This window comes from Vulpes vulpes, chromosome 3, assembly GCF_048418805.1.
Source record: "Vulpes vulpes isolate BD-2025 chromosome 3, VulVul3, whole genome shotgun sequence".
NCBI lineage: Eukaryota > Metazoa > Chordata > Mammalia > Carnivora > Canidae > Vulpes > Vulpes vulpes.
Genome location: NC_132782.1, coordinates 87,556,961 through 87,571,433, shown reverse-complemented (window position 1 = coordinate 87,571,433; position 14,473 = coordinate 87,556,961). Strand labels below are relative to the sequence as shown.

General features: G+C 41.7%; 2 protein-coding genes across 13 annotated transcripts in view; both read right to left on the bottom strand.

Annotated features, from left to right (window-relative positions):
* LOC112929319 (monocyte to macrophage differentiation factor 2) overlaps positions 1 to 14,473 on the bottom strand; it is a 127,722-nt gene that overhangs the window by 43,713 nt on the left and 69,536 nt on the right. The window lies entirely within an intron of this gene.
* On the bottom strand, positions 4,823 to 9,151 carry PAPOLB (poly(A) polymerase beta). The gene has a single exon (XM_026011361.2). The coding sequence runs from the start codon at positions 8,971 to 8,973 to the stop codon at positions 7,045 to 7,047; it is 1,929 nt and encodes a 642-aa protein (XP_025867146.1). The 5' UTR covers positions 8,974 to 9,151; the 3' UTR covers positions 4,823 to 7,044.

Sequence of the window (14,473 nt, the reverse complement as noted above, 5' to 3'; positions counted from 1 at the left end):
TGAACAAAAAGAAACCAGAGGTGGGAGTTTCTGAAGCTACTTTTGTCCTGCAAACACTGGCCAGTTCCAGAGAACAAGAGCAGTGGTACTTTAAGAAATCAAAGCCCTGGGCTTGCTGTGTTGGAGCCTCTACAGGAGACCCTCCCCGCTTGCTCGTCCTTCCCTCCTCTGGCTCTGATAGGAAAGTCTTCTTGGTTTCATAAAATGCTGCTCCTTTCCCTGTCCTCTGGAATAGTCGGAGGTGCAGTACTGGAATGATCCTGTCCTTGAGTATGAGGAAGAACTGGATAGACCTTGGGTCCAGCGTTTTCACGGTTGGGTTGGGTTGGAAGTGCATCCAAATTGCTCATGCACTCTCTCTCAGGGAAACTGTCCAGGTTTTTAAGTCTTTCTTGAGTGAGCTTTAAACAGGCTTTTTCTAGAAGATTGTCCATTTTGTCTAAGCTTTCAAATTCACTAGCAAAAAGCTATCTGTAAGACCCTCTTAAAAAAAAAAAAAAACCCTACTGGACAACCTGGGTGGCTCAGCAGTTTAGTGCCGCTTTTAGCCCAGGGTGTGATCCTGGAGACCTGGGATCGAGTCCCACGTCAGGATCCCTGCATGGAGCCTACTTCTCCCTCTGCCTGTGTCTCTGCCTCTCTCTCTCTCTCTCTCTCTCTTTTCTGTGAGTCTCTCATGAATAAATAAAATCTTTACAACAACAAAAAAACCCTCCTACTGTAGCTGTAGCCCTTTCACATCTCTGAGACTGCTCCTGTGTACCATCTTCCTTTTCTTCATCAGTCTTCCCAGTTTTGACTACTAGTCTTTTCAAAGAACCTACTTTTCATTTTATTGATCCTCTCTCCTCCATGTCTTAATGCAGTAGGCAGATAGCTCATCAGTGTTTAGGCTTTAGCGTAAGCATTTAAAGCTATGGCCCTCCTTGGGATTCCTGGGTGGCTCTGTAGGTTAAGCATCCTCCTTTGGTTTCGGCTCCGGTCATGATCGAAGGATCATGAGACTGAGCCCCATGTTGGTCTCCACACTCAGCACAGAGTCTGTTTGAGATTCTCCCTCCCTCTGCCCCTCCTCCAACTTGTGCTCACACTCTCTCAAATCTTTTTGGGTGTGTGTGCCTTTGCACAACTGAAGGCTGGTGTATACAAGGATTACTTTTTCTGTTTGCCCAACTTTTAATTTCTTTGAAGTTAATTATTGTGGTTCTTGTTTGTATTCTCTTTTATACTAATCAGTATTCCACAGCTCTCTGCCAATTACCTTACTTCAGGGTGCTTGGATATATGGTGTATTTTACCAATTCCAGCATTTCTTTTAAAGATTTATTTATTTATTCATTCATTCATTCATGAGAGACACACAGAGAGAGGCAGAGACATAGGCAGAGGGAAAAGCAGGCTCCCTGCAAGGAGCCTGATACGGAGCTCGATCCTTTACTTTGACTCCCACCCTGAGTCAAAGGCAGACACTCAACCGCTGAGCCACCCAGGCATCCCTCAAATAAATAAAATCTAAAATAAAGCTATAGCCCTCCTTCTAAATCCTGTATCAGCTGCATTCCACAAGTTCTGATTCATAGGAAAGTCTTTCTTGATCCCTGAGTTACTTTGAAATATTTTAACTTCTAAATATCTGAGTGCTGTGTAAGAGACGGCCATCACTGCTGGTCAGGACCCATTCTCTCCTCCTTCCTAATAGTATCATGGTGAGGAGTGACAAGCTGATGTGCCCAGCTCACAAAAACTACCTTTTCCAGTCTTTCTTGCAGATAGGCATGGCCAGTGATTGGTGGTCAGTGAGCGATGAGGACATGTTCCCATTGCAACTTCTAGGAAAGTTCCACAGGAGGAGGATACGGTTTGCAGGGATAACCTTTGCCTGGCCCCCTCTTCCTGCCTTCTTCCTGTCCTCAACGCAGATGTGATGGCAGTGGTCCTGTAATTATCCTGTACTTGAGGGGATCTTCCAGACTGCAGGAATGAACTAGAATGGTAGGACTGAACGTGGAAGGAGCCTTGGGTCCCTGGTGACCTAGAAAGCCACCTATTGGCCCTGAACCTACCACCGCTGTAATGTGAAGGAAAAGAAACCTGTCTTGGATTCACCAGTTACCTGGCCAAATGCAGCTCCTGACTGACGCAGAGGCTTCTAAGATACCACTTTGGTATTTGATTTCTGAACAGAGAATAGTTCACGTATATGAAAGCATTTATAACTTAGACTAAAAATAAATACTGCTCCATCCACCACCTAACTTAAAAAGATGAAACATTGGGATGCCTGGGTGGCTCAGCAGTTGAGCATCTACCTTTGGCTCAGGGTATGATCCCAGGTCCAGGGATCGAGTCCTGCATCAGGCTCCCTGCAAGGAGCCTGCCTCTCTGTGTCTTTCATGAATAAATAAACAAAATAAAATCTAAAAAAAAAAAAAAAAAAAAAAAAGGCTGGTTCATTTTAGGCTCACTATATTCTCTAAACTACAGCTCTCTGCCTTCTCCCCACCTTTCATCTCACCAAAAGAAACCACTACCCTGGACTCTGTGATTAACATTCCCTTTTTCCTAATTTACAGTTAGACCACACATTTTTGTAACGTTAAGTTATACTGCTCTACTTAGTATAACATTATTTTTCTGCTATTTTCTTTTTTCCTCAATATTCTGATACACCTCTACATTGATGCACGTAGCTATGGTTCATTTAATCTCACAATTCTACACTGTTCATTGCATGAATACACCACTATCTATCCACTTCCCCACTTATGGGTTTGTGGGTTATTTCAAGCTTTAAGTTATTACAAAATGCTGCTACCAAAACTCCCATACTGTTCTCCTGGTGATCCATGGGACAGAGTCTCTAGGAGAGTGCTTCCTGACTCTTCTGACACCATGGCACGTGTAGAAAACAATATTTGCATGAATACTGGAAGAACATCAGAGGCGTGTAGAGTTCTGGATGAAGCTGCAGAGGGGCCCACAGACTGGCACCATGAAGATTCAGTGCCCCCCAGCCCAGCGGCAGAGGCAGGCCCAAGCAGGCCCACAGTGCTAGTTAAGTCCAAACTGTCTCCCAAAAGGAACACAGCATTTCCCCCCTAGGTAGACCTTGCGTTAGAGCTCCCATAGCTCCCCCTCCTCCACAAGCCCGGATGTTGTCAGACATTCGGTAAGACAAATTTCTATGCATTCAAGTCATGTTTCCTCGCTGCTAATGAAATGGGGTGTCTTTCTGTGCAGTCTATTTCTAGCTTCTCTTCTGAGACACTGATGTATTTCTTTTGCGCAGGTTTTATTAGGTAAAATCTGTTGTTCTTGAACGGATTGTTTTTGGCATCCCTGATACAATCCAGATAGTAATCATTTGTCAGTTTTATGTATTCTAACATCTCCCTATTTGAGCCTGTTTTTCACCTTTCACTGTTCATTATTTAATACAATTAAGAGATTCTGTTCATCAGTCTTTAATGGTTTGAGCTTTTTTTGTCTTCTTCAGGAAATTCTTCCCTAAGTTATTTGTTATTGAATTTAATAAACAAAAACAAAACAAAAAAAAACACACCTGTTTTGTAGTCAGAGAACATGCTCTGTGAATCAGATATTCTACAATATGCTGAGTCTTACTTTCTGATCAAGCAGGAGGTTAATTTTTGCACATGCCCAGTGCTTATTTGAGAATAATATGCACTTTCCAATTTTTGGGTGGAAGGTACTATAATAAATGTCCAATAGATCAGGGATGACAAACACCGGCCAGGGGGGATGGGTAACAAATCCAGCCCTGGCCATCTGTTTACATATCATCTCTGGCTTCCTGTACTCCACAAAGGCAGAGTTAAGTAGTTGAGACAAAGACCATATGGCCTCACAAAGCTGAAAATATTTACTATCTGGCCCTTTATAGGAAAAGCCTGCCAATCTCTGTTGTGCTCAAAACTGTTCCCCTCCCCCTTTTTCTTTGGTCTGCTTGATATCAATTAATGAAAGGGCTGCTTTAAAATCTTCTATAACTGGGCAGCCCAGGTGGCTCAGTGGTTTAGTGCCACCTTTGGCCCGGGGCCTGATCCTGGAGACCCAGGATCGAGTCCGACATCGGGTTCCCTGGGTAGAGCCTGCTTCTCCCTCTGCCTGTGTCTCTGCCTCTCTCTCTGTCTCTCTCGGTGTCTCTCAATAAATAAAATCTTTAAAAAATATATAAAAAATAAAAATCTTAACAATGACACTTCAGCAATTTCTGCTGATTCTTGTTATGTTACTTTATATTGAGGTTAGTTTATTAGATAAGAGTAAGTTTTAAATTGTTCCATTTTCCTGGTATATTACTTTTTCTATCATTAGAGCAGTGGTCACTCTTGTCCCTAGTTGTTACTTCTGCTCTGAAATCTGTCTGGATGACCTGGTCACTCTAGCAGTTTCTTTTCCTTAGCATGTATTTTTTCCATTCTTTGGTATCTTGCATTTTGGATGTGTCTCTCATAAATAGCAAACAGCTGCACTCAGTTTTTCCATGGAATCTGACACTCTTTTTGTCAGGAAGTCTGGTCCATTTGTTATATAAAGTGACATATATTTGGTTTCATTTCCATCATCTTAGACGATATTTTCTTTTTACCTGTTTTTTCTATCCTCCTCCTCTATCCTCCTTAAAATTTTTTTCACTCCATTTTTTACCTTATGAAAGCTTTAACCTTTTCACATGTTCCCAACATTATAACATGACTTCTAGAGTTAATAAAGTCAAAAATTTCAGCAGTGTCTTTATCCTCCTCCACAACAATGTAAGAGCATCTGAACTCTTATTGTCAGATTTAAACCCCTTTCCTTGCCTCTTTGCTGTTTATTTTTATTGTGTTTTCAATGGAGAAATACATCATCTGTTTCCAAAATAGCGCTTGAAAAATACAAGGGGTACAGGTTCTATAAAACAAAGCCAACTCCTGCCATGAGACACTATGTACATCATGTGAAAAAACTAGTCTGATATTCAGTTAACGAAAACTAGAAAACTCCCAAGTTTCCAGCTTGGTTAAACAAGTATAGTTACATGAAACACTTAATAAACTAATTTTCCCCCAATGTGTAAACAAAATGACAAGACCACATCTGTGCCTGGCAATTCCAGCCAGACACCTCAACTATCTGAAATACACAGCTCCTGTGCACACTTTGCCCAACTTATTGTAGCAGAAGGGCAAGATATCTTGACTGCACAGGCAAATATGTGGGCAATAGGGACACTGTGTACTCGACATCACAAAGTAGGGGTAAAAAGAAAGCCTCAGTTACTGCAGAGCCTCAAAGGAAGACTATATTCCAACTGTGGAAAGTTAATCTAGAAGGATAGAGAAAGGGTTTAAGAAATTATAGTTTCACATGAAAAATGCACACATGGTAGAAAGGAACACAGTTGGGGGAGGGTAGGAATCAGAACCAGGCTAACCGGGAAACCTGTCAGGCTCGCTGTGTCTAGATTCAGACAGACCAAGTTTCCATTCATCTACATCTGTTGCCATTCATGTGTCCTAAACACAGATGTTTTGCTTCTTAATTATGAGTGGCCTTTCATTTTTTAATTTAAAAGAAGGTATTCCTAATCTCTCGTAGGATAAAACAAAACAGAAAGCTGACTAGATGTCAAGTACTTGCTAGAAACCATTTTGTATTTCAATGTTTTTACATGTGAAATTTACTGATAAATTTTAGTGAGTCCTTTAAAAATAAAAATTGGTTTAAATATTTTAGAGAAAATGCCTTTTTGCTTACATGCTTAAACTGGAAATTAACTTTATCATAAGCAAATACTCTGTGGAGCATACAAAATTTCTCATATGTATAGCTCAAACAGCCATCCAAGACCAATAACATGTTTCCCAATTCATTACTTTCGGTAAAACTTTAGTAAAATATTAGCCATAGAACCCAAATCCAGTGTTTTGTACCGTGTTGCCACAGGATTGTTGGTTTTCTATCACGGTTAAAAATATACTAGCATTTTTTTTTTTAATGAATCAACATACAAGCATACCTTGTACATACAAGCAAAGAGAAGCAGGGGAGAGGCAAAAAGCTTTTTGTTTTAGGACAAATGCAAGAGAATATGGATCTTTGTTAGTTCTGAGACAGTAATTGGTATTTGACTGCTGACTGTATGCACTCTAAAACAATTCCACAGATAAGACCAACATATCATTTCTTGATTGTGTCCCAGAAAAGCCAAAGACCTACTAATTACTGTTCCAATGTCAAATATCTACCCTATGAGATGACATTTCATTTTAAAGGGTTACAGCTACCTCACCAGAACTGAGCAAGATGGACTTCTATGCTTTTTCTGAAGTTTGGTACACACTGCACCCACAATGGTATCCAATTGACAATTAATAATGAAAAAAACTCTTCAGGAAAAAACCTAAAATTCATCAAGCTGAAAAACTTAAAATTAGTTCTACTTTCTAATAAAAATATACATAAAGTGCATCATCAGTATAAGGAATTCTGATACCAGTTTGTATTGCAAATCTTCCCCAACAATGCATCAAACATAAATCCAGTCCAGATGTCAGGCATGGGTACAAATATAGTTGGAGGGTTTTTTTTTTTCTCTTTATGGGTAGTCCTTTAAAATAGTTATCATAACTGCTGCTGACATATTTATAATAGTACTTCTAGCTTCATATACTAACCTGGACTTCTGATCAAGATTAGCCAAATAAAGAAAGTTACCAAATAAGGCTAAATCTAGTTTGAGTCAAATCTAGTTTGGCACCCTTCATTCTCCTCCTTTAGAATTTGAAGACAACAGGTTGAGTTGGCAGATATAGTTTATGGACCCTTGAGGTTGTTTTTATAGTTCAATCTGTCTTACTGAATTCTTGGTAACAGGAATGGTATTTGCAGGGAGAGCCAGGATATTAGAAAGTTCTGTCCTGGGTGTTTTCCACAAGGCCAGCACTGTCTGAGTAATTTCCAATGGAGTTGTACTTGTCTCTTTATGAGATTGTTCCTTTTCAAGTTCCTTGGTCCTTTATGAGGTGAGAATGTCCCCTAGACTCCCACAATAGGATTAGCTATGTTGGTTGCAGGACTCCCTGAAGGCCTGGGTGGATGGTTTACCAGACGTGCTGAAGAAACAACTCTGGCAACTGTGGGCTTTGGTGGTGGAGGAAGGGCTAGTTGTGAGGCAGTCTGAGGAATGCTTTCACTCGATGCACCCCCTAAGCTTTCACTGGGATTCAATTGTTGCAAGGAAACTTCAGTAATTTGTACGGTGGTCACAGATGCAGCCATTACAGTAGGAACAGGACTATTTCTGCACTGAGAGCTACCAGTCACTGGGCTGGTCTTCATAGTGCCAGTAGGTGAGGGCACAGACATGCTGTCTTCACTGGCTACAGACAAGTCAAGGCTGCCATCACTCAAAGCTGTCAAAGTGACACCTTCCATTGAATGTGTTTTCTGTTTCTGAAGCACATGATTAGGCAGTAGTTGATGAAGTTCCTTTCTTTTTAAATGCATTGCAGCAATTTTCATATCCATCTCAAACATCTTGCTATTTATTGCTTGCCTATAAACTGTATCTGTGAAAGACTGGATATCATAGGTGAGATCAATACTGAGAATGTCAGAGTTTTCTGGCTTTTTTAGCACTAACCCAATTACCCACATAGTACGAAATTCTTCCTTCTCAGGATTTTCCTTAGGTGCTGGAAATGACTGAGGATTCACATGCGCCAGAGTAATAAATTCATTCTTCTCCAAGCTTCCAACCAGGATTCGGATTTTTGATTCCACCAAGCCCACCCATTCGAGATGCTGTTTTTCTGTCGGTGCGCTTGCTAGAAGAACAATATAATGCTTATACTTTTGAAAGAAGCTCGGAGCTTCAAAAAGCTTGGACCACTCTGCCTTACTGAGCAAAATTTCATGTGTGATAGCAAGACCTTGTTTAAACTCCTCAATCATGACCATCCTTGTCGAAACAGACACATTGTATGTGGAGTTCTGCTGTGGGTATGCTGGTGTGATTATGGGCATAAGATGGTACCTATCACTGGGATTTACTCTTGGATCCCATACAGGCAAATTAAGATTCCGCTCTTCAGGCTCTTTCAGTAGCACTGGATTTGGCCACTCCCATTCAGAAAATACCAAGAAAAACTTCCGTACAAGAGTTGATGCTATAGCATTTGGGTAGAGCTGGCAAGTTCTTGCTACTAGCATGGCCCAGGAAACACCTCCCAGGAAGCCTAGTATATTGGAATAGATATTGTGGCATTTGGCCCACAGTTTGATGGCTCTCAGAGTTAACCTGAAGTTGTCAATGTTTGGTACTAGATGTAAAATTTCATCTGTCACCCGGCAACCGTTAAGGCTTCTTATGCATCTAATATCTAAGTTTTTAAGCAGACTGTCATCTCTCAGGTCCAAATCTTCGGGAATAGTCTGCAGTGCCAATCTTGCAAACAAAATATCAATCTCTATCCCATCAAAGCACAGTTTAATAACTGGTACAAATGCCTCCTCAACAGCCCTTAAATCTTTTACTTCTTCGTGTAGTTTCAATTTGTCATAGAACGAGGTGAAAAAGTCGCTTCGATCGACATGTCTCGGTGCAACGCACAACGCATCAATATCGGCACCTTTTGTATGTACTCCTAATCTGTAAGAACCAAACGTAAAGATTTTCCCTCCAACATTTTCAATTACAGCTTGTGGAAGGCTCTTGCTTTCACTGATTTCTCGTATCCATTCCTTTACCAGATTATTTAATTTTTCCAAAATTAAAATCCTGCGCTGCAGTTCCTCTTCCTCTTCAAAAACCCCAAAGGGCTTTAGGGTTTCAATTAACTTCTGGGTAAGTACGCAGTCAGTCTCCTTGGGGGCTGCTAAACTGATGGGGGAAGAGATGCCATAGTGCTTGGGAGGCGGCGGCGTCTGTTGTGATCCCGGGGTTGTCACCGGAAACGGCATCATCTCTAGCGCCGGCCCTGCCACGCCACGTCCCCCGCCACCGCGACCTCCACGGCCGCTGCCCGGGTCATGATCCACTGAGGCGGGAGGGGCGGGGCTCCTACCAGCCCAGGTCCAACCCGCTCCCGCTCCGCTCCCGCCGCTTCAAGCGCCTCTCAGCCGTCCCCTCGGCCCCAACATGGCGCCCGGGCCCTCGGAGCAGCATTCTAGAATGGCCACGCATGCCACGTATGTTACGGCGCCTGCGCGTGGCGCGGAGCCTCACGGGAGTTGTAGTTTCCGAGGTTCCACTGCAGGACCCCGGCGGGTACAGGCGGTCAAAGGGTATGCCTTGTTCTTGGCTTCGTCCATACGGTTTACACACACCTACCATCTAGTCCCTTGATCACCATTTTTTCTTACGCCTCCGATCTATTTCCTCTCCAGGGGCAGCTTCAAGTGGCCTTCGTCCTACAGCACATTCTTCAGAAACCCCTCGCAGTGAGGGTCTGCTGTGCAAAGCGCCTCCCATTGCATTCTGCGTGGTGGGTACCTGGCTGGTGGCATAGCTGGCTCTGCAACTCTGAGCTGACAGTTCTGTTCTTCCCAGCTGGAAGGTCCTACCTGCCGCCTCAGGTTTCTACGATTTCTGTTGAGAAATCTGCAGTTCAGCTGACCCACTCACCTCTCTTTTCCTAATGGCAGCTGTAAGAATCCTCCCTGCCCTGAGTGTCCTTCAGGACCGCCACTGGTATCAAGAGATAAACTTTTCATTTACCTTACACTGTGATTTATGGACCATAAGATTCGTGCTTTTCATTCCATGACCTTCGGAAGAAGCTAAGGCATGTCCTTGGACTATCCTCTCCACACCATTCTCTTGATTCTCTTCACACAGACATGTGATAGAGTCACTGGGTTCTCCGTGTCTCTGAGCTCCTGTTTCTTCGTGGGTGACGCCACATCTCCCTCTCAACTCTCCAATTTTCTATCAGTTGTAGTCTGCTGTTTAAGCCCATCACTGAAGTATCCATTTAAATACTTACATTAAAAAATAATACTTAACATTTTTAATTACTAAAACCATTACCTTGTTCTTTTCTAAATCTTCCCTGCCTCATTTTTAACTTACTTAACATTCTATAACTAATGGTTCCAATTCTTAATATTCTTGAGAATCTGATTTTAACTTGTTTTCTACTAACTCAGGCATCATTTCATGTGTCTTGTAATTTTTGTTTTTTTTTTTAATTTTTATTTATTTATTTATGATAGTCACAGAGAGAGAGAGACAGAGACACAGACAGAGGGAGAAGCAGGCTCCATGCACTGGGAACCCGACGTGGGATTCGATCCCGGGTCTCCAGGATCGCGCCCTGGGCCAAAGGCAGGCGCTAAACCGCTGCGCCACCCAGGGATCCCCTGTCTTGTAATTTTTGGATTGTGAGCTCATCTCTGGTGAGGCTTGGGATGCCTGGATGTCCTTCCAAAGAGGATTTGCTTTGTTTCCATGAGATGTCCTTGTACACTATCAAATTGTACACTGTAATTTAATTCCTTTTCCAGGGACTAGCCAAATCACCTGAGTAGTGTGATTTTGAACCCCAAACATATGAGAGGAAGGGTGGTTTTCGATTCTAGGGAAGAGTTATTCCCACCCAGAGCCCACATAAAGAGAATACTTTGTCACCTCCTTTCCTCAGGTATCAGATTCTTCCTGTTCCATCTTTTCATTCAGTGTGTCTGCCATTCAAGAGTTGCAACCATATCTGGGGGTTTCAGTTCCAACTCCCTACCTCTTTAGGGTTTTTTTTTTTTTTTTTTGCCTCTTTACGTCTTGAAGCTCTAGGTCTCTTTCTTATGTAGCTGCTAAAGTTTTTTTTTTAAGATTTTATTTATTTATTCATGAGAGACACAGAGAGAGAGAGGGGGGCAGAGGGAGAAGCAAGGTCCATGCAGGGAGCCCGACATGGGATTTGATCCTGGGACTCTGGGATCACGTCCTGAGCCAAAGGCAGATGCTCAAGCTCAACCGCTGAGCCACCCAGTGTCCCTAAACTAAAGTTTCTTGATCACAAAGACTCGCAAATGCCTCCAGAGCTTATAAAATCAGCTAAGATTCTGAGGTTTCAAAGTACCTCTTTTTTTTTTTTTTAACCCCTGCTGATTTACTTGGTTACTCAACTATGCCTCTTAAAGGAGATTTTAAAAAATATTTCTACTAAGGAAGGTGGGCAGGGGGTTGGGGTGACTGGGTAGCAGGCACTGAGGGGGGCACTTGATGGGATGAGCACTAGGTGTTATGCTATATGTTGGCAAATCGAACAATAAAAAATATACAAAAAAAAAGCAGATCTGAAATTTAAAAATTTTTTTAAAAATATTTCAACCAACACTTTCAGGTACTTTATATAGAAAGATTTTCTAGGATAAGTAATCCCACATATTGCAAGAAATAGAAGTACCTATTTTTCAACCCACTTCAATATGATTTGCATGCTCAACATTCCAGCAACACAGCCATCAGTAAGGTCTTTGTTGACTTCCATGTGCTTAATCCAATGGATCTAATGGTCTAAATTTTGTTTTATTTATAATAGCCTCTTCTTGGCCTCCATGGCACTACACTCTTTGTGCTATCTTGTACATCTCAGGCCTCCCCTCAGCCTAATTTGCTGACTGCTCCTGCATTACTTAGCCTCTAAAGTCAGTGATTCTCTAGATTCCATATTAAATTATTTCTTCTTATCATATGTATATTCACTACCTAGATAATCTCAATTTTCACAGCTTTAAATATCACCTATTTACAGCTTAATATAAGCTTTTGTAACACATTCTTTTTTAAAGATTTTATTTTAGAGAGAGAGCATGTGCACAATGGGGGGACAGGCAGAGGGAAAGGGAGAGAATCCCAAGCAGACTCCCCACTAAGTGCAGAACCCAATATGGGGCTTGATCTCACAATCCTGAGATAATGACCTGAGCCAAAACCAAGAGTCAGACTCTGAATTGAGCCACCCAGGCAGCCCATAACAGACTCTCTTCTAAGCTCCAGATCCATATTATCTGACTTCCAATCTACCACCTCCATTGAGTATTTGAAACTTAACCTGGTTTATTTTTTTTTTTTATTAACCTGGTTTAAAGAGAGCTTACTCTTCCCTATATAATTTTTCTCTCTCTCAGTAGTCACCATTCTAGTAAATGGCATCCCCATCCACCCAACTGTGCAGAGGTCCCTTCCTGATTTTGATCCTAAGATGGAAAGAAATATACGAGTGTTCCTTGAGTGTCTTGATTAAAGGATATGATTGAATGAATTTGAGCAGCTGTCTTTGGGACTGGGGAGTGCGGCATTCTCAACACCTTCCTCTTTCTTATACTCAACATCTAGTTCATTTATGAATATTGTTGATTCTTTCTCCAGAATACATTTGGGATTCATACACTTCTCCCTACCTATTCCCTCATAACTCTACTCATCTAGACTCCTATAGTAACCTAATTAATCTCCTATTACTGACCTTTTTGAGAATTTTCTACTAGGAGCCAGAGTGGTCTTTTAATCCCTTTAGTAGCCTCCCATTATACTTAGTCTAAAATACCTAACAATCCAGCTTGTCTTCCCCCTAACCATCTCTCCAGCCTCACTGCCCACAGCTTTCCTCCACACTCTAGCCACAATGGCCTTCTTCTAATGCATTGCATTTGCTTCACTGTCTCTCACCCCTGAGTCTGTACACAGTGCTCTTCCCTCTGCCCAGAAGGCCCTTCCCACCCCACCAAGTGTCTACTATTCTTCACCTGCTTAACATGTTGTCATCCTTGAGATTGGTTTAAATTTTATCTCCTCAGAATTCTCTAACATTCATGCTAAATTAGCACATGTGCTTTTCTTCCATAGCGTTATCACAATTTGGTTTTTTTTTAGATTTATTTATTTTAATAATAATTTTTTATTGGTGTTCAATTTGCCAACATACAGAACAACACCCAGTGCTCATCCTGTCATGTGCCCCCCTCAGTGCCTGCCACCCAGTCACCCTCATCCCCCGCCCTCCTCCCCTTCCACCACCCCTAGTTAGTTTCCCAGAGTTAGGAGTCTTCCATGTTCTGTCTCCCTTTCTGATATTTCCTACCCATTTCTTCTCCCTTCCCCTCTATTCCTTTTCACTATTATTTATATTCCCCAAATGATAATGACAAATGTTTGTCCTTCTCCAATTGACTTATTTCACTCAGCATAATACCCTCCAGTTCCATCCACGTCGAAGCAAATGGTGGGTATTTGTCATTTCTAATGGCTGAGTAATATTCCATCATTATCACAATTTGTAATTATGTTCTCCCTGTGATTGTTTCTTTGCCTTTACTTCCCACTAGACTCTTAGCTCCATGAGAACATGATTTGCTTTGTCAACTGCTCGCTCTCTCTCGTCTCTCTCTATATATATACACACACACACACACATGCACGCGCGCACACACACACACACCCCTAGTCAAGCACCTAACAGAGTAGCACTCAACAAATATTTGCTGATAAATTACTGAATGAACACAGAAAAATTCTTTCTCCTTCGAATCCCTGGTAATCAATAACCAGAAGACTTATTACTTGAATTTTGATTAGACAGAGGTCACTTTCAAATCTACATATTGTTACTTTTGGGAAATTATTTCATGACTTGGTTTACAGCTACTCGTACCAGTTGGCTACAGGGAGCTTCTATGGCTGCATGACTCTAGTACCCCACTACATTATAGGACCTTTTGATTTGAAGTGTTTCCAGAGGAGATTTTTGTGGTCAGGAGCTCATACTCAGTGCCTAAGGATGTGGAAGGGCCTCACAAGAAAGCACGCCATTATCATGGCTGTCTTTCTGGAGAAGCTGCTGTCCAGCAATGCTTACTAGGAAAAAAACTAGATATATCTACAAGACAAAAATTCCATTCCTTGGATAATACACTAAGAGAACTCTACACAGAACCTCTAGAGGGTGGGGTGTTTGCCATTGTTTATAGTAGGATGAAGCTGGATGAAACCTCAGCGCCCATGACTTGGGGAAAGGATAATGTGGTATATGTATATGATGGAAAACTATGACTCAATCAAAAGCAATGAACTGAAATTTATAGCACCACAGTAGATCTTAATCTTATTACAGTGTCCTTAATTGAACAGAAAGTTTAAATTTTTACACAGTCAAATCCATCTACCTTTTCCCCTTATGGTTTGTGCCTTTTAAGTCATCTTATGAAATCTTTCTTTCTTTCTTTTAGCTGATGCCAATTATCCCAACACCATTTACAAAATCCTTTCCCTACTCTCTGTGATGCAACCCTACATCACACCAAATTCCCATTGAGTCAGTCCACACAGATCTGCCTCTCCCATCTCTACTGTGTTCTCTCCATCTGCTTGGATGTTTCTGCCCCCAAACCCACATGCCTTGAATTACCACAGTTTTAAAACATGTCTCAGAGCTAAGGAGGTCAATCTCCCCTATCCCTGTTCATC

Bases quoted from the DNA above. Each gene is read 5' to 3' on its own strand.
- PAPOLB (XM_026011361.2), bottom strand. From the start codon at position 8,973: ATGATGCCGTTTCCGGTGACAACCCCGGGATCACAACAGACGCCGCCG.